Genomic DNA, 23,521 nt, shown 5'->3' with positions numbered 1-23,521 from the left:
CCTGTTTGTGGGAACTTCTGGCACATAGGAAGAATCCTTTGGAGTATCTTAAAAACTACTGGCTTGACTACATGCTATTGACCTGCTTTCCAAGTCAGGACCACAACTAACCCATTTGGTGTCCTTGTGCAAGTTAGAAAAAGGTGTAGCCCTTCATTCTCCTGAAGGGGCACAGCACCACACAAAGTCACTCAACCAGGTGAGTGAAGTCTTACTGGGACCTCACCCCTATTCATCTGTCAAGAAAGTGCCGCTGTACAGGCCTCAGTCAACCACACATGTTAATAATCTCTTCCAGGTCACTGAGGTTGTGTGTGGCTCTGCTCATGCTCCCTGAAAACACGGTGGGTTTAAGTGTGGTCGGTTTTACCTGTGCCGTTACCACTGCCTCTGGAATTGGACTTTGTTTCCATTACTGTTTTTGGCTGGGGCTGTGAGTATTATCTCTGGCTCCAACTCCATCTCCTAGAAATTTACATGCATTTCATGTTTGCCCCAAAACAGGATTAGCAGATTTACTTCGGGAATTTTTGTTTCATCTCATTTAACAAATACTTAAAAAGTATATGCACTATGACAGCGATAGCAAGTGTATAAAAATTCTTAAAAATTATCTATGAAGGAAGAAAAAGAAAGACATGTATAAAAGAGAGCTAGGGTTGAGGTGAGGCTTTTTTCTTTTAATTTTAATCCATTAAGGATTAACATGTTTGTACACTGAGACCCAACCAACTGAAAAGAATTTAGTGAAATGGGATTGAAACAGGGTAATTGATGTACAATGTCCTTTTAGGAGGTGAGAGGAAAGAGGATCCAGAGCGTAAATGAACAGGATTATCTTTGGAGAGATGTAAGAGTTGAGACAGAAGGATTAGTGTACAGATAAGTTGTTAATAGAGGAAACAGGAAATTGAACGATAGGTTTCTTTTCATGGAAGAAACAAATTTTTTTATTGAAAATAATAGGTAGAGGTGATGGTTTTGTAGCTCCTGGAGAATGGCAGGTTTAAAATAAGTACTGTAGGGGAATTCCCGTCGTGGTGCAGTGGTTAACGAATCCAACTAGGAACCATGAGGTTGCGGGTTCGGTCCCTGCCCTTGCTCAGTGGGTTAACGATCCGGCATTGCCGTGAGCTGTGGTGTAGGTTGCAGACGTGGCTCTGATCCCGCGTTGCTGTGGCTCTGGCGTAGGCTAGTGGCTACAGCTCCGATTCAACCCCTAGCCTGGGAACCTCCATATGCCGTGGGAGCGGCCCAAGAGATAGCAACAACAACAACAAAAAGACAAAAGACAAAAAAAAAAAAAATAAAATAAAATAAAATAAGTACTGTAGGGAATGTGAAGAGATACTCATAGGATTTCCCATGAATGTTGTAGGAGGCGATGGCCCATTGTACTGGGATAAATGGAGGGGATCATGACATTGTACTGGGAAAAAATGGAGGTTTTATTGAGGTAAAAAAATAGGTGGATTGGGAATGAGATAAATGAAAAGATAGATGATTGAGGTCCGAGAAAAGGATCTTGGAGATTATGATGATACCAGAGGTAGAACAGTTAAAAATGTAAAGGCCCTGGTGTGGCCATGAAGACCATGGCTGAGGAGAGTGGAAATGAAGATTGCTGGTTGTGGGGAAGCAAAGGACTGGGTGTGAAGACGTGGACTGGCAGAGGGTCAGCACAAAGTGTCAGCTACTGAGCATGCCAGATAGGTTAGCCCCAGAAGATGGGATTTTAGATGATAATGGAGATAAATAATATGGAAATAAAAATGGAGAGACAAGATAAACCAGAGTTCAATTCTAAGCTGCAGGACCATTTCTCTAAGAGGGAGTAGTACATATCCCAAAGGGTTGTTGGTGAGTATTAAATAGTGCTTATAGGAGTTCCTGCTTTGGCACATTGGGTTAAGGATCTGGCATTGCCTTGGCTATGGTGTAGGTCAAAACTGTGGCTTGGATTAGATCCCTGCCTCGGGAACTTCCACTTGCTGTGGGTGTGGCCAGAAAAGAAAACAAACAAACAAAATACTGCTTATAAGTATTTTAGCATAGTGCCTGGTTCAAATTTAACTGTTTTTGAAAGACTGTAGACATATTGGGTCCCTGTGAAAAGGTATAGGAAAGATTGCTTGGAGAATGAGTGAGAAGGATGGTTCACAGAGCGGATTTGGAATGAAAAAGGCAAGAAATGTGATGCCTTACCTTTAGGTTTTGAGTGGACTTCTGTTACCTGTGTCGTCTTAACTGCTCCTCTTGGTAGACTCAGATTAGTCTTAATAGTGGTTTTTTTTACTTCCCTCTCTTCCATCATGTTTGTGTGCATTTATCATAGACAAATATACTACAACTTACTCCTTTTGTTTAGTGGACTTTTACTTTATTTTTTTAAGAATGGGGGTTGTTCCATTTTCCTTGTTCCATTCAAATTATTATTATTATTTTGTCTTTTTAGGGCTGTGCCTGCAGCATATGGAAGTTCCTAGTCTAGGGGTCAGATCAGAGCTACAGCTATCGGCCTACACCACAGCCACAGGAACACCAACACCAGATCTGAGCTGCATCTATGACTAAGTCACAGCTCTCAGTAATGCCAGATCCTTAACCCACTGAGCAAGGCCAGGGATCGAACCTGTGTCTTCGTGGATACTAGTCAAGTATGTTACCACTTAGCCACAGTGGGAACTCCTCAAAATTTTTATAGAGTAATTTTAATGAATAATTTAGTTTTTTAAAAAAACTCTATTTTAAAATAATCTTAGACTTGCAGAAGAGTTGCAAAAATAGTACAGAGAGTTCTTGTATACCCTTCATCCAGCGTCCTCTGATGCCAACATCTTATATAGTTTTAGTGCAATTTTTTGTGGTTGTTGTTGCTTTTTAGGACCGTACCTGCGGCACTTGGAAGTCCCCAGGCTAGGGCTTGAATTGGAGCTACAGCTGCTGGCCTACGCCACAGCTGCATCAATGTGGGATCTGAGCTGCCTCTGTGACCTACACCACAGCTCATGGCAGTGCCGGATCCCTGACCCACTAAGCAAGCCCAGGGATCGAACATAGCGTCCTCATGAATACTAGTTGAATTTGTTTTGGCTGTGTCATAATGGAAACTCCCCAGTGCAATTATTAAAACTGAGAAATTAACATTAGAGTTCCCATTGTGGCTGAGCAGAAATGAACCCAACTAGTATCCATGAGGATATGGGTTCAATCCCTGGCCCTGCTCAGTAGGTTAAGGATCTAGCATTGCCATGAACTGGGGAAAAAAAAAAAAAAAAAAGAATTTAATGTTTGTGCAGTACTTACTAAGAGACTTTATTCAGATTTGGCTGGGTTTTGAATTTGTGCACGTTTCCTGTTCTAGACCCAACCCAGCATCACACCTTGTGTTCAGATTTCTGAGTCTCCTTGGTCTCCTCCCATTAGTGGCACTTCCTCATCTCTCATGACCTTGGCACTTACCAAGAATTCTTTGTAGCATGCTCATCATTTTTTTTTTCTTTTGTATTTGTTTCCTACATTTCTGAAATCTGCCCCCAATGCCAGTCAGTCTCACATAGTGAAACAGCACAGTGATTCAATTTAGGTATAGTTTTTAATTAGAAAGTAATTAACTCCTGGAAAATTACTTTTTGATGCTGCAACTCCCGATATCCTCAGGCAAAACTGTGTTTAAACACGTGTATGAAGGTAGTGCTATAAATGAGTTAATTCATAATGTATGTCACTAAGGTATTGATAGAACCTAACAACAAAAACAATAATTACTCTTCACATAGACAGAAACTAAACTTTTGATTTGACGACTGCTCAGATAATATTTTTGAATGAGATATGTTCAGTTAAATAGCCAACTGATAAGATTTTTTTCTCTTTAAAGAAATAGATGTTTATTTATCTCATACCCACTAAAATATTAGCCTCATTCAAATTTTTCCTCAGGCCTTGTGCAGTTATGTGTTCTATGAATATCTTCTACAGTATTTTATTTATTATAGATATCTAATGAATTACATGTATATAAATATATAGATATATTGAAGTAAACTGCATTTCATATATTAAAACCTGTAGCTGCAGCATCATTTTGTACCTATGCAGTATAGTAGATGTCTTCTCCTGTGTTTGACTGGAGAATTGGTTTACACACAGTGACTTATATTGCTTGTTTAGGCCATAAATGTGTATTTCTGTGTTATTCAGTTCTGCTTCTTAAGAAGCCTTGTTGCCGGAGGCCAGCTCCGGCAGCCAGGGAGTGTACACTTTTTCCAGATAGGAGAGGGATGTGGCGTCGGCAAATGTACAATTACGGAGGCAGCCTCTTTGTCCCTTCTTTCAGGGCGCTGGACTGCTCAAATTTTATTGGCATAAATGGTTGATTATATAGACAGCTTTTGGCTACAGATTACATCACAGTGTTAAAAGTACATTGGTTAACTATTACATGGTATAGCAGCTATACATCATGTTTTAAGATCTTTGTTTTAACTAAACTTAGGGGGTACAATTTAGGGGCAATTAGGTACAATACATCATGTTTTAAGATCTCTATCTTAACTAAACTCAGTGAGTACAATTTAAGGGCAATTAGGTACAATACATCATGGAAAGGAGGAGACAGTACAAATCATCCCATAGCCAGCCAGTCTTTACAATTTGAAGAGTTCACAGACACAAGAATTTGGCATTCACAAACCTTGTTTGTAGACTGGTGCTTATCTTCAAAGTGTTATGGCAGGGAGATAGTGTAAGTAAATATAAACCAACTTAACTAAACTAGCTATCACTTAAAAGCTTTTAAAATCAAGGACAAAACTCACAGCTAGGTTTTTTGGATAATATATGTCTAACTTTTATGAACCTCATTAAGATCCTAACTCTAAAGTTTAGTCCTTCAGGATGAAATTTTTATTATACTATTGTAATTTTGTTAAGTCACAAATCACCACAGGAAAATAAGAATGGGAAATAAGAATAATAAGTAAATAATCAGGAAAGACTGAGGAAAACTGAATAGCAAGTGAATAACAGAAAAGACTAAATCATCCATGGAACAATCTCCACTCAGCAACACAAAATGGAAATTATTTCCTGGGAAATTTAGTTTTCCACCTATGTCAGCAGGCGAGCATTATTGTCTTCTGGGGCCTGCCCTCGGAATTGTATCGTTCAGACAGGCCCCTTTTCCTGATTAGGAGCTTGTCCTCGGAACTGCACCGTTCAGGCAGGCCTCTTTTTCTGATTAGGAGACTGCCCTCGGAATTGCACCGTTCAGGCAGGCTCCCTTCCTCGGCTTCTTGTATCTTCTTGGCTCCCCGAAAAGCCTTATTATAGTATAAAGTAAATGGTGTGTGGAGTTCCCGTCGTGGCGCAGTGGTTAACGAATCCGACTAGGAACCATGAGGTTGAGGGTTCAGTCCCTGGCCTTGCTCAGTGGGTTAAGGATCCGGTGTGGCTGTGAACTGTGGTGTAGATTGCAGACGCAGCTCGGATCCTGAGTTGCTGTGGCTCTGGCGTAGGCTGGTGGCTACAGCTCCGATTAGACCCCTAGCCTGGGAACCTCCATATGCCTCGGGAGCTGCCCCAGAAAAGGCAAAAAGACAAAAAGACAAAAAAAAAAAAAAAAAGTAAATTGTGTGGAGAAAAGGAACCCTATTCCACTATTGGTAGGTTTGTAAATTGGTGCAACCACTGTGGAAAACAGTACGGAGATTCCTCAGAAAACTAAAAATAGAACTACCGTTTGATCTAGCCATTCCACTCCTGGGCATCTATCCAGAGAAAACCATGACTTGCAAAGACACATGTACTCCAGTGTTCATTGCAGCACTATTTGCAATAGCCAAGACATGGAAATAACCTAAATGTCCATTGACAGAGGAGTCGATAAAGAAGATGTTGTACATATACACAATGGAATATTATTCAGCCATTAAAAGGATCAGAATACTGGTATTTTTAGCAACATGGATGGACCTAGAAATTATCATGTTAAGTGAGGTCAGCCATACAATGAGACACCAAGATCAAATGCTTTGACTGACATGTGGAGTCTGAAAAAAGGACACAGTGAACTTCTCTGCAGAACAGATACTGACTCACAGACTGAAAATCATGGTTTCCAAAGCAGACAGTTTGGAGGGGGTTGGGGGATGTGCTGGGCGTATATGATGGAAATCCTATAAAATTGGATTTTGATGATCATTGTACAGCTATAAATGTAATAAATTCATTGAGTAATTAAAAAAAAGTAAATGGTTTTTAAAAATTTTTTAAATTTTTATTTATTTATTTTTCTGTTTTTAGGGCTGAACCTGTGGCGTATGGAAGTACCCAGGCCAGGGATTGAATTGAATTGGAGCTGCAGCTGCCAGCCTATGCCATAGCCATAGCAATGCCTGATCCAAGCCATGTCTGCAACCTAGACTGCAGCCTGTGGCAATGCTGGATCCTTTAATCCACCAAGTGAGACCAGGAATCAAACCTGCAACCTCTTGGATACTAGTCGGGTTCTTAATCTGCTGAGCCACAATGGGAACTCCAGTAAATTGTTTTCAAATGGTGTAGTGGACACTGTTGGTGCCTCTCCAAGATGCCCTTCAGCAGGCTGGTACAGATGTGCCCCAGGTATGAGTGTTGGCCCTTGCTGACTCACAGCCTCCATCTTATCCAGAGATTTGGCCTCAGGGAACTGGGGTCCTGCAGCCAATGGCTAACTGACTTGGGGTCAAGGTTGGCCTCTTGCTCTGGGTGCTACTGACTTCCCCGCAATTCAGGCTCAAGCAAGAATCCAGCCGTGGCTACAGATTCGAATGTCCCTGTCCTGCCTTTGCTGGAGAGTATCCCCTCCCTTAATCACCTGCACTTGAATCCCAGTCTAAGTTCTGCCTCTATGGAACCTGACCTAAGACAGTGGAAATGCAATAGGATCATTTTGAGCAGGTGTAAACTAAGTAATATGAAAACTGATTACTTGCTCACAAGAGACCCATTGCAATTTCCTGGAAACTGCACTACACGGGGTGTACAGGCTCCAGTTCTCAACTTTCTAACTAGCCATGAGCCAGTATTTTCTGTTGTGTAATAAATACATGGCGCTTAGGCTATGTGATTTTCAGATTCTGATGCTGAAGTTTTTTTCTTAAGACAGGGGCTTGTTAAATGAAGATGCTTGGCTGCTCCAATGCCCCCCACCTCCAGGTTCTTGACTAGCTTTGGAACAGGCTCAGCTTAACTTAAATTGGAATTGTAGCATAAAATACGGATGTGCAGTTTTTGGAAAAAGCTTGTAATACATTTCACTAGGACTCTGTGACCCTCAGAGATTCAGTACCAGTGTCATATTTAGACAAGAGAGGTGGGATAAGCCAGAAGAAAGAAATTGGGAGAACCCTGCATTTCTTCCTTCATCCAAATATACAACTTTTGTGTATACATTCATGTCATCTTGAGGATACCTTTCCAGAAAGAAAGCAGTAGCCTTTTCTTTCCTACAGTTCTGGCACTTTGCAGTTTTATTTTGATTTCAGCCGCAACTAATGGGCTTTCAATTTTTCAGTCTTCTTTATCTATTAAGTATTTTAATTTGCTAGTTAAAGAGGCTGGGTTATGTTTGTCCATTAGACAGAAAATAAAAAGTATAGTGAATAATTTAAAACAGACATTCTCAGTGCTCTTAGGTACCCCTCCCATACCTTTTATGGTCATTGTTTCCTAATTTCCTCATTTACTTTTTCATGTTAAATTCTTATAGATTATGTAAGCTGTCTACACTCACAATTAAAATAATATAATGGTTTACTGTACTATATAATAAAACAGTATGTATTTCAGTATAAACAATTGGGCATGACTATTCAAGACAATACAATAAAGACACATTCTGGAAATTGCCTTGTGCCACTGTGAGTGCAGCAGCTACAGTGTATGTTGATATAGGTGAGCTGTTGTGGTGATTCAGATATTGCAAGCAGTATTGTCCTGCGATACCTAAATTTCAGAAATGGAGCATACATGATGGTAAAGCTTAAAAAAGTGGTGTAATTATCATTTACAGAGTAGTTGGATTCTTGGAAAATTTAATGTATGTTAAAATTATATAATACAAAGTACTTAATATATACATTTAATTTTGTTGAGTTAGAATATTGGCTTTGATAAGTATGATTTTCCTTCTTTTTTTCTGTGCATCTCTCTGTGGGATACAGGACCATTTCCTATTGTGTAGGAATAGCCTATGTGTTGCAGAATGTTTAGCACACCTTTCCCCTGCAAATGCTGGTAGCATCACCTCAGTCACCATGACAACCAGAATGCCCAAGACATTTTCAAACTTCTTCCTAAGTGCCACTAAGGCCTATTGAGAATGACTGGCTTAGAGAAAAGAAGTGGAACAAAATAAACCATTGTTCACATTATAGGATGTTTCTAACCAGAACAGCCAAGAGTGATATTATTAATTGCTACCTTTTATTGACGTGTCAGATGGAACACCTTCTAAGATCTTAAATATTTATATCAAGGTGAAATGAAGGGAATTTTGACTTTTAAGTGCTTCAAGGATTTGGTAGCCAAAAACTGAGTCAGCTAAAGGCATAAACTATAGTGTCTGAATTGTAACACCCTTATGAAACTTAGAAGAAATTTAACTTTCTGGGTTCCATAGGTGATCAAAGTCCTGATTTTTATGGGTCTGTTTCTGAGTGGATATGGAGTTTATATACATTCCAGTGTCTTACGATGCACACAAATGACCCAAGGCTAAGCTCAAGAGGAAACCACTTGAGCTGGCCTCCTTCAGCCTTTTCTGTCTTGGCTCAGTCTCCCTTCCTTTGTCAGAATAGCCTCTTAAGCAACTTAATTGATGGATTCTGGTCACAATTCATATCTTTATGTGGATATTCTTGACTTATTTTTTTAGTCAGAATTAGGCCTGTAGCCAGATCTAGTTTACTTAAATCCTTATTTTGATTGGTGCTGTTGAGTATGTTAGATTTTTTATAAATGCAACTTTTATGTGATTTTGAACATTCAATAAATTAATTAATACATATTTTTTATAAGGGTGGAGAAGAGACAGTTAAAATTGTAGAATGCTTTGCCTTTTGATGGGATCAGTGCTAGATATTTGGTATGTGCTTGAAGCAATCAGCATCTGGAAAGGGATTGGCTTATTTACCATTTAATTTTTATGATACATGGAACAGCTCTTTCCAAATGGTGCAAGATAGCTTCAGGTGCAGCTGTTGTAAAAATATATTTATATTTTTCACATGGTACATGTATTTCACAATTATGTATAAGTTGTGAATCTTAATAAGCTTATGGAAGGCAGGAACTTTCAACTGTGTAATTATCCATTGTGATGTGAATGTAATTTTACAGGCCTGCCATGAATTAAAAAAGTTTTTTGCTAAGTGTTTTCCTTTTAAAATGATCCAGAATATTCTCTTCATTGCATCTCCAGCTCCTTTCTCTCTTTCCTTCAGGCAGATCTACACATAAATCATTCCAAAACAATTAATGCTACTTTAGTCACAAATTATTGATTTTTCTCTTCATAGTGTATGTAGAACTGCTGCTCTACTTAGATTCTAAACGAGGCTTTTTAATTGTGTTTTCCAGGAAGATATGAATTTAAATGAAGATAAAAAGGCACCATTGCGGGAAAAGGACTTCAGCATCAAAAAAGAAATGGTGATGCAGTACATTAATACTGCTTCCAAGACAGTAAGTAAAACTGTCTAGTTGAGAAATATTGCTGAAACATGTCGTAGTATCAAAAACAATACATTTGTCTAATGAAGTGCTTAAGTTTGTGGACAACTGTAATCCGAGGGCTTTAGAATGTATAATTAAAGGCACGGTATTATAATAAGTTTGCTTAATTTAAAAATATTTCTCATGTTATGACTTTTAAGCTGCTTTTGTTTTTTAGCCACTCACACTGTTAAGAAACACTTTGGTTGGTCTACTCACTTTAAAACAGTCTTCCTTTTAGTGAATTAAATGGTTATTGATTTCTAATGTTTACTTATAAATTAGGATAATATTTATATTGTAGAAAAGTGATACCGATTTTACCCTAACTACCTAAGTCAGGATACATAATAGTGGTTTAGAGGCATATCTTTAATGTGAGTTTCCATGTGAATACAAATGAATACAATTATTTTGTAACAGACTATAAATGTAGACAGTGAAAGGAGCATTAAGCCTCCACATGGCTGCCCTTTTCTAGGGAAGCATGAAGTATGTGGGTGGAAGTAATGCCTAAATGTCTGAGAAACATGACTGGCACACAGAATCAATTACATTGTTTCATGAAACAACAGATAAGCTTGACCAGTCATAAAAAAAAACGTGACTAAATGGACTGGATGAAAAATGTAAAATGGAAGTTAATGAAGAAGCAAGGCTTGGTAGAAAGACAATAGAAAATGATTTTGGCTGAACATAAAATTGAATTAGATTAGAAAAAAATAACGAAACACGCTGTAGTTTTCACTGATACTTTAACCTAAGGCCAGGTAAGAAGAATATAAGTTATTTATACTTTTACTCCATTTATCTTCTAGATCAGTCAGTGACTCTGAGGTATTTCTTTTGGAAGAAAAACTCAAGTGATGTTTAATTTTTAAACGTATCTCATGTTTTGGCAGCCTGACATTCAGCTATAGGATTCACTGAGCACTGTGCTTTTCCCAGCTCTTTCTATGGATGGGCTCTGTGTCCTGACATTGAGATGGGAATTGCTTTTGTCCCTTGATGTACTCAGCCACCACAAATTAGAAGGAGTTAGAGCTCCTGTGTTTGGGATTGACCATCCTCTGTTTGATATTTTTCCTCTCTGATCCGTTATTTTCTCCTCCATAAAATGGGGCTAATACCTACAACGCAGGCTTGTTGTTACAATCAAATTGTTTATTTTTTTTTTGCTATTTAGGGCCTAGGGTGCAGCATAACATAGAACATAACAGGTTTTTAACTGGTAGCTGCCTTGGGTGTGGGAAGTAGAGTAGCGATTGTGTTTTTTTTTTTAATTTTTCTTTGTGATTTGTTTATTATTCTTACTGTTGAAATCATTATACCATGATTAAAAATGTAAGTAAATATACCTCAGTAAATATACAAATTTCCGATTAGGGAGTGTACGTTTCTAAGACATTGATTTCCTTAAGAATGATTATTAGTGTCTGTGTGTCAGGCACTATTTAAAGTCTGTATGTCAGACACTATTTATATTTAAGGTCCTGGAGTGTATCATTGTGTCCTGTGAAACAACATGGGACAAGCATAACAGAAACACACAAACATATGTGATGTGGGGAGAAAAAGTGGGGGAGCAGAGATGAGTCTGCTATGTAGAGTCATTAGGGGAGACTCTTCTGTTAGGAAATTTAAATCCAATAAGTATGAATCCACGCAATATAGTTACAAGAGATTTTGCTTTAGTTAGAACTGGTTTAGAAAACCTTGCAGTGGAGTTTCAGATAAACAGACTTTTTAATAGAACAAATCATTTTGAATTTCTTCACAGTGGATGTTTCAGTTTACATGCACTGATTTTAAACTTTAATCCTCTAATCACTTTGGACTGGAGTTGGAATTTATTTACCTGATTTAGATAATTAGATTATCAGGATTGAAATAGATTAGTTATCTGAAGTATGATTAAAGCATTTACTTGGTGTGTGGGGGGTCTTGGCTTTTCCTAAGAGGGTTCTGAATAATTCGGCAAATGGTTAACATTGTAGAAAGTTGAAAATGACCAGTCATCTGTTTTTGCTCTGGAGATAAAAACACATTTTCTTCATTCTAGGAAATGGACTTTGCCAAGCCAGTATATTTAGGTTAGTAAGTATTGAAAAAGTTTCTCTGAGAAAAATCAAAGTTCATAGATAGGTTTTTCTATTTTCTTTCTTTCTTTTATTTTGTATTCTTTTCTTCTTTTATGGCCACACTTAGGGCATATGGAAGTTCCAGGGCTGGGGCTGGAACTTCCAGAGCTGTAGCTGCAGGCCTACCCCATAGCCATAGCAACACTGGATCTGAGCTGCACATGTGACCTACACCCCAGCTTGCGGCGACAGAGCGAGGCCAGTGATTGAACCCACATCCTCATGGGTACTATGTGGGATATTTAACTCACTGACTCACAGATAGCTATAGATAGGTTATTCTAGAAAGGACGGGGGGGGGGAGTTTGATCAAAAAAGAGCTGTGTCTTGAGAAAATATTAGCTGTATGTTCAATTTTATGTATGTAAATTTTCTCTGAGTAGAAAATCTAGAATTAGTTTGTTAATATTATAATAACAGTGACAGTGATTTCATACTTTTCAGTATGTTTTCTTTCTTTTTTTTTTTGAGTTCAGTTTCATATGTTAATTTTGGAAAATATTGTCAGATACAGGTAAATCAAGTTGTTATTCCATATGCTCTCCTTTTGCTGTCTTTATTATTTAAAAGGCTTTTATTTTAATTGCTAGAAACTTCGGTGAACCATACATAGTTGTACACATTCTTGTTAAAGCTAACCTGGATAATTTTTTGGCATACATTTCAGGTTAGGGATTTGATCAGAGCACCCCTGCAGCACAGAAGCTTGGTACAAGTTTGTGGCTGGTACTTGGTATTAGATACTTACTTATCATCAGTGCCCTTATTTTGCTTCTTTGTCTCCAAATTCTACTTGTTTGCTGACTAGGAGAAAATTTCAGAGCCTCAGGGCAATGAACCAATTTCTTGTTAAGAAATTTCCTAATCTGTCTGGCACTTTAATTTCCATTTGTGCCAGTATAGGGCAGGTTTTATTTATGTACAATTAAAATTATCTTCCAACAGCACAAATTCATCCACCTTTCTTATGAGTCGTTCTGAGCAGCCCCAGTGGTATTGAACGTTCTCCGCTATTACTGCATTGTGTTTTTGTTCAGGCAGGAGATAAATATGAAGAAAACAGTTTTTTTTTTTTTTTAAATAGGAAGAAATTATATTAGGATCAAATTAGAATTGTGTATTTTTGGTCTTTTAAAAATCTTATAGTTATTTAAGAAGTCTTCTCTTTTATTCTAAAAAGAATAAAAGTAGTTTTTAAAACTGGTAGTTTTTAAAAAAACTACCAGATACAGAAACATTGTTATTTACTAATAAAATTTACTAGAATTTTAGAGCTTGGCAGAGTCAGTGATGCTTATCCCAGTTGTGGCATTAGAGGTCATCTGAGGTTGACGTTGTTTTCATCTTGGTTATTCAGGTTTTTTTTTTTTTTTTTTTTTTTTTTTTTTTTTTTTTTTTTTGGCCCGCAGCTTATGGAGAGTCCCAGGCTAGGGATCGAATTGGAGCTACAGCTGCTGCTGGCCTACACCACAGCCCCAGCAACACAAGATCCAAGTCATGTCTTGGACCTGCACCACTACAGCTTATGGCAACACCAGATACCCAATCCACTCAGTGAGGTCAGGGATCAAACTGGCAACCTCATGATTCCTGGTCAGATTCGTTTCTGCTGTGCCAAGACAGGAATTCTTCTTTCTTCATTTAAGATACTTTGCCATGTTCATGTTTACTTTTTGGATTTTTATGAATGTAATTAAATTTATGTCTGATAACTATAAGAATAGTGAAAACTTTGCAAGTGCCAGAAAGAAGAGGCTCGTGATTGTGATGGAGATAAAGAGCAAATATCCACATGGATTGAACCTTTTAAAAGAAGGAACAGTTCTGAAGGAATAAGTAACAAATTGAGAAAAAGTTATGTATGTACAATTGTCTTCAGTGAATAAAAGGCAAAGTTATGTCAATGAAAATAACCAATAAACAGTCTATAATAGGAAGAGAAGATAATTTTATTTGAGCCAAAGTGAGGACTAGAGCCTGGGAGATAGCCTCTCAGATAACTGGAGAACTATGCCAGAGAAGTATGATTTTCAGCACAGTTGTATGTCTTGTCAGAACAAAACATCAAACATCAAAAATCAGGGATATATTCCTTCAAAGTTTCAAAAAAACCCCTAAAAACACAAATCAACATGTACATAGTGAGTCAGTATGGCTTTGGCATCTGGGGAGAGAGTCTTATCATTGAAGAATTTTTAGCAATAGCATTTAATCTTTATATATTTAAATATTTTAAAATTTATTTTTATTTTTTGGCCATGTCCATAGCATATGGAAGTTCTCAGGCCAGAGACTGAGCCTTTGCCACAGTAGTGACAACTTCAGGTCCTTAATCCACTGAGCCACTAAGGAACTCCTATCTTTATTTTATTATTTTAAGTTTTATTGAAGTATAGTTGATTTATAAATTTGTAATAATTTCTGCTGTACATAACGTGATTCAGTTGCACACACACACACACATCTGTTCTCTTTCAGATTCTTTTCCCACATATCACAGAATATATTGGGTAGTATTTCCTGTGCTATATAGTAGGTCCCTGTTGGCCAGTCTTTATTTTTAACATGGACAGCCTTTATTCCTTGTCAGTGCACTCTTTTCTTTAAAGATTAGAGCAGATGTACAATATATGTTTGATAGGCAATAATAGGCTGTTTTAGTCAGCATAAAATTTAATTTAAATCATGTATAAGCCAGAATGATGTCCCCATACCTCAATATGTGAAAATTTCTTCCATTAGTTAATTGAAGAAATGAAGATAAAAAGGCTTCAGGAACAATAGTGCTCAGCCTTGTTATCCATTAGAATTATCTGGGCAACTTTAAAAATCTCAGTGTCTGTGTCTTGTTGTTTAACAAATAAGTCAGAATTCCTGTAAGTGGAACTCAGGCTTTAGTAATATACACTGTCTTGATGATTCCAGAGGATGAAAACTGCTGGACTGGACAAGATGAGCCTCATCACTAGATGTCTTTTAGTGTAATGTAAATTCAGCCAAAGACTCGAAGCTGATAGAATTGGAAGGCTGAGCATGGTGAACATTTATTCATAAAGCTGTTAATCAAGCCACAGTGGGTTCAAGGCTAGTTTGCATGTGCATAATGTCAAAATGAATGTTCAAGGGGCATACTGTAGCTGCTAAGAAATTCTCTGACACTCGGCCTCTTGTAGATATTATCAAAGGTTATCTACTGTAACTGATGGAAGAACTTGGTGTGGTTTGGAAAAAGATTCCCAGTAGAACAGGTATTAGCAAGAAGAAGAGTGTGCACGGTTTTAAAACTTCAGTGGTATATGACAGCCCCTCATTAGTGCTGCAGCTAGGACTTGAAGCCAGGGTTTCTGATTTTTTTAACCTTTTTATTTTAAAATAAAACACTGTTATAGAAGATACTAACAAATAAATATGTAGCTTAATGAATTATCATAAGGACAGCACCCAGGTTAATATGCAGAACCTTGTCAGCCACTCTAGAAAGCCCTCCATCTACCCTGTTCCATCTCAAACTTTGCTTTTTTCCCTAAATCACTACTTTACCTTTTTTAAGAATTAACTTCAAGTTTCTTTAGTTTTATCATCCAAAATTATGTCACCAGACATTATAGTTTATTCTTGTTTATGTGTTAAAATTTGAAATATCTTTAAAGATTTTTTAATCTTCAGATTCCCTATCTATTCTTTTATTGTCTGGATTTTGCTGATTGCATACTCATATCATATTCCTCTTTCCTCCATATTTCCTGCAAAGTGCACCTAGATCCAGAAGCTTGATCAGACTCAGGTTTGATCCCTTTGGTAAGAACACAGGAGGCATGTTCTATGTTAGGGGGTACTTTCTGTCTAGCTGATAATTACTATTCTATAATTTTATTTTCATTTATTAGTTGGAGTACATTTTTAAAGAGATAATTCCTTTCAAATACTGAATAATGTCTGATATAGGAAATTTAGGATAAATGCTTGATTCTTTTGTCAGTTTTCAAGATACTAAATTGATTCCCTATAGTCCTCTGAAGGTGACCAATTATTTTTTAAGATTATTATTCTTGGTGAAGCTCAAATTGACCATATTCGACCAGTAGGACCTTGTCCGGTTGGCTTCTAGTCATTTTTGGCATTGCCTGCTATTTTTACATTCTTTCATTTCTACCTGGTAAGATGAGATAACCCAGACTCCCCTCTTTTCTCACACTAGACCTGGAGTCAGTCATTTCCTTTAGTGTCATAGGATATATCAACAACAATCTGGGGTCAAGGATACTTGTGGCTAGGGAGTGTTCGCTGTTTGTAGGGCTCTTCAGTGTATAGAGTGCAAAGGAAGAAGCTATGTGTATGTAGTTAAAGTTTTTTTTTCTTTTGCATGTGCTGTGCACATCTCCAGATATTATTTTTGTTGTTGTGCTATGTCTTCATTGAACATATAGGTATTATATTTTATACTTTTTTAGTGTTTACTTTTATGAATAACTGTATCTAGTCCCACTTAGTCTTTAATTCTTGAGTAGCTGACCACCATTCCTTTTGTTAATATTTCTCCTAGTCATTTTGTTTGTCTAAAGTGTATTCTTTAGTGGATTCATTTTAAGGGCTCATGGGGACAATATTCTCTGAGTTTTTCATGTTGATAACGATATTTGTCCTCTCTTGTTAGAGTCAGTTTTACTGGATATAAAATCTTCAGATTACATGTTTTTTTCCTGTAGGATCTTAAATATACAATTTTTTTTCCTAGCATAAAGCATGACAGCACTTTTCTTAATAGGTCTGCAGATAACTAATTTTCATTCCCTATAGGTTACTAGTTCTATTTAGATGTCTGAGTTGGGCCTGTAAAATATGCAGGATACCCTTTCATTATGTACTTGCTTTGGTTTTCTTCTTCATGGATTCTGTTATTAGTATGTTGGATTTTTATATGTCTTCAATATGCCACTTTCCCTCAAATCCTTTTTATCATATTCATTTTCTTTTTGGTTGAAAAAAAATTATGTATTTCATCTCTGCATCTCTTATTACATGATTTATTATTTTTTGTTCTTACATTTCTTCTAGTTCTGTCTTCATTTCCAAAGAGATTTCTTTCCATTCCCCCCCTCCCAAGCCAAGTTCTCCCACCTCATTTCTGAGTGTTTCTAATTCTGCTTTAAGTTTTTTTTTTCATGTCTTATATATATTTTTAATGTCTCTTAGTTCATTTTGAAATGGTAAACACTTTGCCATGCTTTATGGTTATGTTTTGTAGGAATGTTCTGCTCTGTACTGATTTCATTCTCAACGCTTTCTCCACAGTGTGGGGTCCTGTCTTGGCAGAGAGCTGTGACCTCAGCACACCAACAGCTCCAGTCTCTTCATATCTTTTCTGTCTCTTACACCCACCCACAATGGGTATGGGCCAAGCTCCACTCAATTTCAGCTGCTATTCTTAAATTGGCCACCTCTGGGCTGTTAAGGAGTTCTGTTTCATGTCATCAGACACCTTGTCACTTTCTCTCTGCATTTTTTTTTTTTTTTTGACTTTTCTAGGGCCACTCCTGCGGCATGGGGAGGTTCCCAGGCTAGGGGTCCAATCGGAGCTGTAGCCGCCGGCCTGCACCAGAGCCACAGCAACGTGGGATCTGAGCTGCTTCTGCGACCTATACCACAGCTCATGGCAACGCCGGATCCTTAACCCACTGAGCAAGGCCAGGGATCGAACCTGCAACCTCATGGTTCCTAGTCAGATTCGTTAACTACTGCGCCACGACAGGAACTCCTCTCTCTGCTTTTTTACACACAGACTGTGATGCTGTGCAGATTTTGTGGCTGTTAGTGACTTCTCTCCAACTGGTTCTGTTTTGAGGAGCATGAAGATACCATGTTGCTCAATGTTGTTAGGTTTTTGGTTTCACTATTTAGTTTTTTTTCCCTCTGGAAATCCAGGGACGTTCAAAAAGTATAATTTTGTGGCCATCTCTTCAGATCCTCTAGTCTTCTGATTTTTGCTTTTCCTATTCTTTTTCATGTCATTTTTGTTTAAAAAACCATTTCTGGATGATTAATATTTTTCCTCTTCCTTGATCCCACCTGCTCTTGACTTTCAGGGGAGAAAATGATTATAGTTTAAGGAATGACATTTTCCTATGTAACTTCAATGGATAGCTCTAGATTTTGCTGTTTGTTTCACCCGTAAACTGTCATCAAACCTCTTAATGGTCCATGACCTACAAAGAGAATTAAACACTAGCCTTAGTCTTAATTTCTATATTATGTTTGTGCAGTGCCATCATCTTCTTATATAATTTAAATAAGTTATGCAGAATGCGTCCTTTTTTATATCCCATTGATAGTTGGAAAATTCAGACTGCCCTTCATTACTTTACCCCACCCCTGGAAAAATAGGTCTCATCTGCTTGTGTGTGTCTATAAATTAGTAAGTGTGTTAAATCTATCACAGCATGAAATCACTTCAAGCTCTGAAAGACTATCTTAAAGAATTTAAATTGATTGCAGATGTTGGTGCAATTAAGCAGGCCTGATGAGCTCAGAATCATGTTTCTCAGATTTGAATATGAATGCATTTAAAAAATTATAGTGATGTACTCCATGTAAATGGAGTTCATAGGCATCTGAGAGTTTCTATCACCTTGTGCTTTAAAATAGTTCAGCAGTGTGAGAGGTGATGTGTGACCCCTTATGCAGATACCTGTATTACTTAGAATGAAAATGTATTATTCATCTCAGGTATGTAGTTCTGTGCCATCCTTAACTGACTAGAATTGACTTTGAATGATTTTTTTCCTTCGTCATTTTCATTTCTCTACCAATTTGTCTATGTTTTGTGCCTACAATTTATTTGAAAATTATTCTATAGACAGGGAAGGAAGTATAATGTTACTTCATTCCCATTTTTAAGAAGAAAAAGAGTATAAATAAGCCAAATGAGTTGGCTTAGGTAATAAAAGCATTAGGACTTTTTTTCCCCTTGAGATTGGACCTTTTGACTGGTAGAACTCCACCTACCTTTAGTTGCTTTGGATTTAAATTGCTGAAATAAAAGAAAGATTTATGTTTATTATTTTAAAATATAACCTACTAGGTTGCAAATTAGAAAGTGAATTCTGAACAAGACTGTAACAAGATTAAGTAGAGTATTTGTTATGTTCATTTTCAATTTATTTCAAATTGATATGTGCACATTAAGTAATTAAACTCATCAATTTCTTTAACATGTTGTAAAATGTTATGGACATTAGGACTTTATTATATATACAGTTGTAAAATAAATTACAAAAATGGTCAGTAACTATTTAGATACTATTTTTAAATACTAAGAAAATTACTGAAATATTATAGTAACAATAGTGATTTGAAATAGGAACAGAATATATTTTTTCTGGGTGGTATGAATTAAAGCTGTGTTCTACAGTATTTTATAAAAGCTTATTTCACTCATCATGGTAGACTGTATTTTGTTTTTAGGAGTTAAAAATTCAGCTTTGTTATTTCTATCTCTGTGATTTCAGAAAGTTCATTACCCCTCTATAAGACTTAGTTTATGAAATGATAAAATTTAGGAGTGTTTGTATGGGAACTATGGGATGAGGAATAGGGCAGTGATTAAATAAAGTCTTGAATTTAAGCCATCTTCTTAAAGGTTACAGTAAAGTGTAAAATGAGACTGGGTGAGTGCTACAGATGAAGCCCTTTTAAATATTATTATACTGGAATAAAAAGTTGAATAAACAATGTTAAAATGGGCATCACTTGGAGTTCCCATTGTGGTTCATTGGTAACAAACCCAACTAGTATTCATAAGGACATGAGATTGATCTCTGACCCCTCTCAGTGGTTTAAGGATCTGGCATTGCCTTGAGAGGTGGTATAAGTCTCAGATGAGGCTCGGATCTGGCATTGCTGCTGTGGCTGTGGAAAATTCAAATCAGCTCCTAGCCTGGGAACTTCCATGTGCCTCAGGTACGACTCTAAACAAAAAAATGAAACAAACGACAGCGAAAAAATTGGGCATCATAAAAAATACATATTGCTGTAGAGCAGAAATTGACAAAAATTGTAAATCAACTATAATTGAAAAAATAAAAATCTTAATAAAAATAAAAAGAAAAAATACATGTAATTTTTTTAGTACTTAGAACATAAAAATATATCTTCACTTGCTAATTTTTGAATATAGATCTAAGCCCTTTTCTTTGAGTAGAAGTCGCTCCTGCTTTGGTTTTTCCTACTTAAGGCATGAAGCATCATCTGTGATCACCGCTTACGTTTTTTGATTCAACGAAGAATTTATACTTGTGAAAACAGTCCAAGTTCAGAATATGAGATTTGTATGATTTTTACAGTAAGATTTTTTTCAGTTATCTTGCTCATACCTAAGTTGAAAACAAGTTTTTTAAAGCAGCTCACTCTGATCTTGGTTTTTCTAACCATTAACCTACCACAGACACAGCTCTTTTCATTCTCATATATGATTACATTAACTGGAACAGATATTACCATACCTCATAAACAGTTTGAGGGTTATTTTAAAAAATTAGCTCTCAGTATTTACAGAATTCAGTTCATAGGAGTAACTATGTGTAGCCAGACTACAGCATATTTTGGGCATCAGTCACTCTGTGTTACTCAATAGTGGAAAGGTTGATACTGAATGTCTGTCTCTAGTACCTTAAAGATGTCAAACTTTAGTGAACTTTGTGTTTTTCTTTCCTTTCTCTTTCCGAAGGGATCCTAAACATACAATTTTCTGTACTACCCTGTGTTAAAAATCACTTAGAAAAAGAGGGGCGTATTGGGCCCTGTATCTGGGACTCCCCAGGTATGCTGGCTTCAGACAGGCCTGAAGTGGTCTTAGGTTCTCACGTGACTGACTCAGTCTTCTCTGAGCAACTTGCTTTGTTTTGGCCTCATTGCTGCAGGTTCTTAGCATGGTAAAGCTAGATGGTTAACAGAGGCTTGTAACTTAAGTCCTATATTTGAGATCAGTGGTCTCAAAAATTTTTGATCAGTTATCTTATCAATTTTAAAAAAAGCTGATTATATATGCCATAAGCCAATTAATGTTTATTATAAACATGTCCATTATTTTAGTACTTCATATATATAAATTAATGTATTAGTATATTATCCCTAATACATAATGCAAATAGAGAATATCATTACAATACAAACTAAAGTATTATTTCATTAGAAAATTTTGCTTCATTCACAAATCAGTTTGGTTCTTTTTTTGTTTTGTTTTTATCACAATTTAGTTATACTAAATTCACGACAAACAGGTAAATAAGCCCTTTCCTCCTACTCACATATTTTTATACAACCTATAGATTACCTGATGGCTTATTATTTTCAAGAACTGAAAGCTTTCTGGGCTTGGTGCCTTTTTTTGGGGGGGTGTCTTTTTAGAGCTGTACCTGCAGCATATGGAGGTTCCCACGCTAGGGGTCTAATCGGAGCTGTAGCTGCCAGCCTACACCATAGCCACAGCAACGCCGAAACCTTAGGATCCTTAACCCACTGAGCGAGGCTAGGGATCAAACCCGCAACCTCATGGTTCTTAGTTGAATTCATTTCCACTGTGCCATGACGGTAACTCCGGTGCCTTTTTTAAAACACATTTTTAAGTTTAAAAATTTGTTATCATTGCTCTAATTTCTGTTGCTTTGGGAGACTGACCTGAGAAAATATTCAGGTGTTGATGTCAGAGAGTGTTTTGCCTATGTTTTCTTCTAGGAGTTTGATGGTGTCCTGTCATATATTTAAGTCTTTCAGCCATTTTGAGTTTATTTTTGTGCGTGGTGTGAGGGTGTGTTCTAGTTTCATTGCTTTGCATGCAGCTGTCCAGGTTTCCCAGCAATGCTTGCTGAATAGACTTTTCTTTTTCCCATTTAATGTTCTTGCCTCCCTTGTCAAAGATTAATTGACCCATAGGTGTCAGGGTTTATTTCCGGGTTCTCTATTCTGTTCCATTGGTCTGTCTGTCTGTTTTGATAACAGTACCACATTGTTTTGATGACTGTGGCTTTGTAGTATTTCTTGAAGTCTGGGAGAGTTATGCCTCCTACTTGGTTTTTGTTTCTCAGGATTGCTTTGGCGATTCTGGGTATTTTGTGGTTCCATATAAATGTTTGGATTGTTTGTTCTAGTTCTATGAAAAATGTCATGGGTAATTGGATAGGGATTGCATTGAATCTGTAGATTGCTTTGGGTAGTATGACAATTTTTACAATAGAAATTAGAGCAAAAATAAACCCATGGGACCTAATCAAACTGAAAAGCTTTTGCACAGCAAAGGAAACCCAAAAGAAAACAAAAAGACAACTTTCAGAATGGGAGAAAATAGTTTCAAATGATGCAACCGGCAAAGGCTTAATCTCTAGAATATATAAACAACTTATACAACCCAACAGCAAAAAAGCCAATCAATCAATGGAAAAATGGGCAAAAGACCTGAATAGACATTTCTCCAAAGAAGATATACAGATGGCCAACAAACACATGAAAAAATGCTCAACATCGTTGATTATAAGAGAAATGCAAATCAAAACTACCATGAGATACCACCTCACACCAGTCAGAATGGCCATCATTAATGAGTCCACAAATAACAAGTGCTGGAGGGGCTGTGGAGAAAAGGGAACCCTCTGCACTGCTGGTGGGAATGTAAACTGATACAGCCACTATGGAGAACAGTTTGGAGATACCTTAGAAATCTATACATAGAACTTCCATATGACCCCACAATCCCACTCTTGGGCATCTATCCAGACAAAACTCTACTTAAAAGAGACACGTGCACCCGCATGTTCATTGCAGCACTATTCACAATAGCCAGGACATGGAAACAACCCACATGTCCATCGACAGAGGATTGGATTCGGAAGAAGTGGTATATATACACAATGGAATACTACTCAGCCATAAAAAAGAGCAAAATAATGCCATTTGCAGCAACATGGATGGAACTAGAGAATCTCATACTGACTGAAATGAGTCAGAAAAAGACAAATACCACATGATATCACTTATAACTGGAATCTAATATCCAGCACAAATGAACATCTCCTCAGAAAAGAAAATCATGGACTTGGAGAAGAGACTTCTGGCTGCCTGATGGGAGGGGGAGGGAGTGGGAGGGATTGGGAGCTTGGGCTTATCAGACACAACTTAGAATAGATTTACAAGGAGATCCTGCTGAATAGCATTGAGAACTATGTCTGGATACTCATGTTGCAACAGAACAAAGAGTGGGGGAAAAAATGTAATTGTAATGTATACATGTAAGGATAACCTGACCCCCGTGCTGTACAGTGGGAAAAAAAAATTAAAAACAATGTAATTGTAATATATACATGTAAGGATAACTTGATCCCCTTGCTGTACAGTGGGAAAATAAAAAAAAAATTTGTTATCAGTTTTCTTCTAAAAATTATAAATCCTAACTCCTAATTTTAAACGTCCTTTTAAATTAAGTCGTTATATTCATTATCTTCTAACTGAATCTATCACCCCCATTCGGGGATGTTCTGGGAGCATGTTCTTGTCTGTACAGGTTCCTCTGTGTCTGTATTGCTAACCAGCTCCCACCCTCCACTGAGCTGCATGTAATTAAGGACTCAGTTTGA

The 23,521-nt window shown here is 37.0% G+C and overlaps 1 protein-coding gene across 2 annotated transcripts in view; it reads left to right on the top strand.

Moving 5' to 3' along the window:
* Window positions 1-23,521, top strand: part of DIAPH3 (diaphanous related formin 3) — a 502,120-nt gene that overhangs the window by 64,170 nt on the left and 414,429 nt on the right. For both annotated transcript variants that reach the window (XM_021065648.1, XM_021065649.1), the window contains one exon: window positions 9,625-9,729. In XM_021065648.1, coding sequence (XP_020921307.1) covers window positions 9,625-9,729 — 105 coding nt within the window. The remainder of the gene's footprint in view (window positions 1-9,624; window positions 9,730-23,521) is intronic.

Source organism: Sus scrofa, chromosome 11 (genome assembly GCF_000003025.6).
Source record: "Sus scrofa isolate TJ Tabasco breed Duroc chromosome 11, Sscrofa11.1, whole genome shotgun sequence".
NCBI classification, from domain to species: domain Eukaryota; kingdom Metazoa; phylum Chordata; class Mammalia; order Artiodactyla; family Suidae; genus Sus; species Sus scrofa.
The sequence above is the reverse complement of the archived record's forward strand: the minus strand, read 5'-3'. Positions and strand labels throughout refer to the sequence as shown.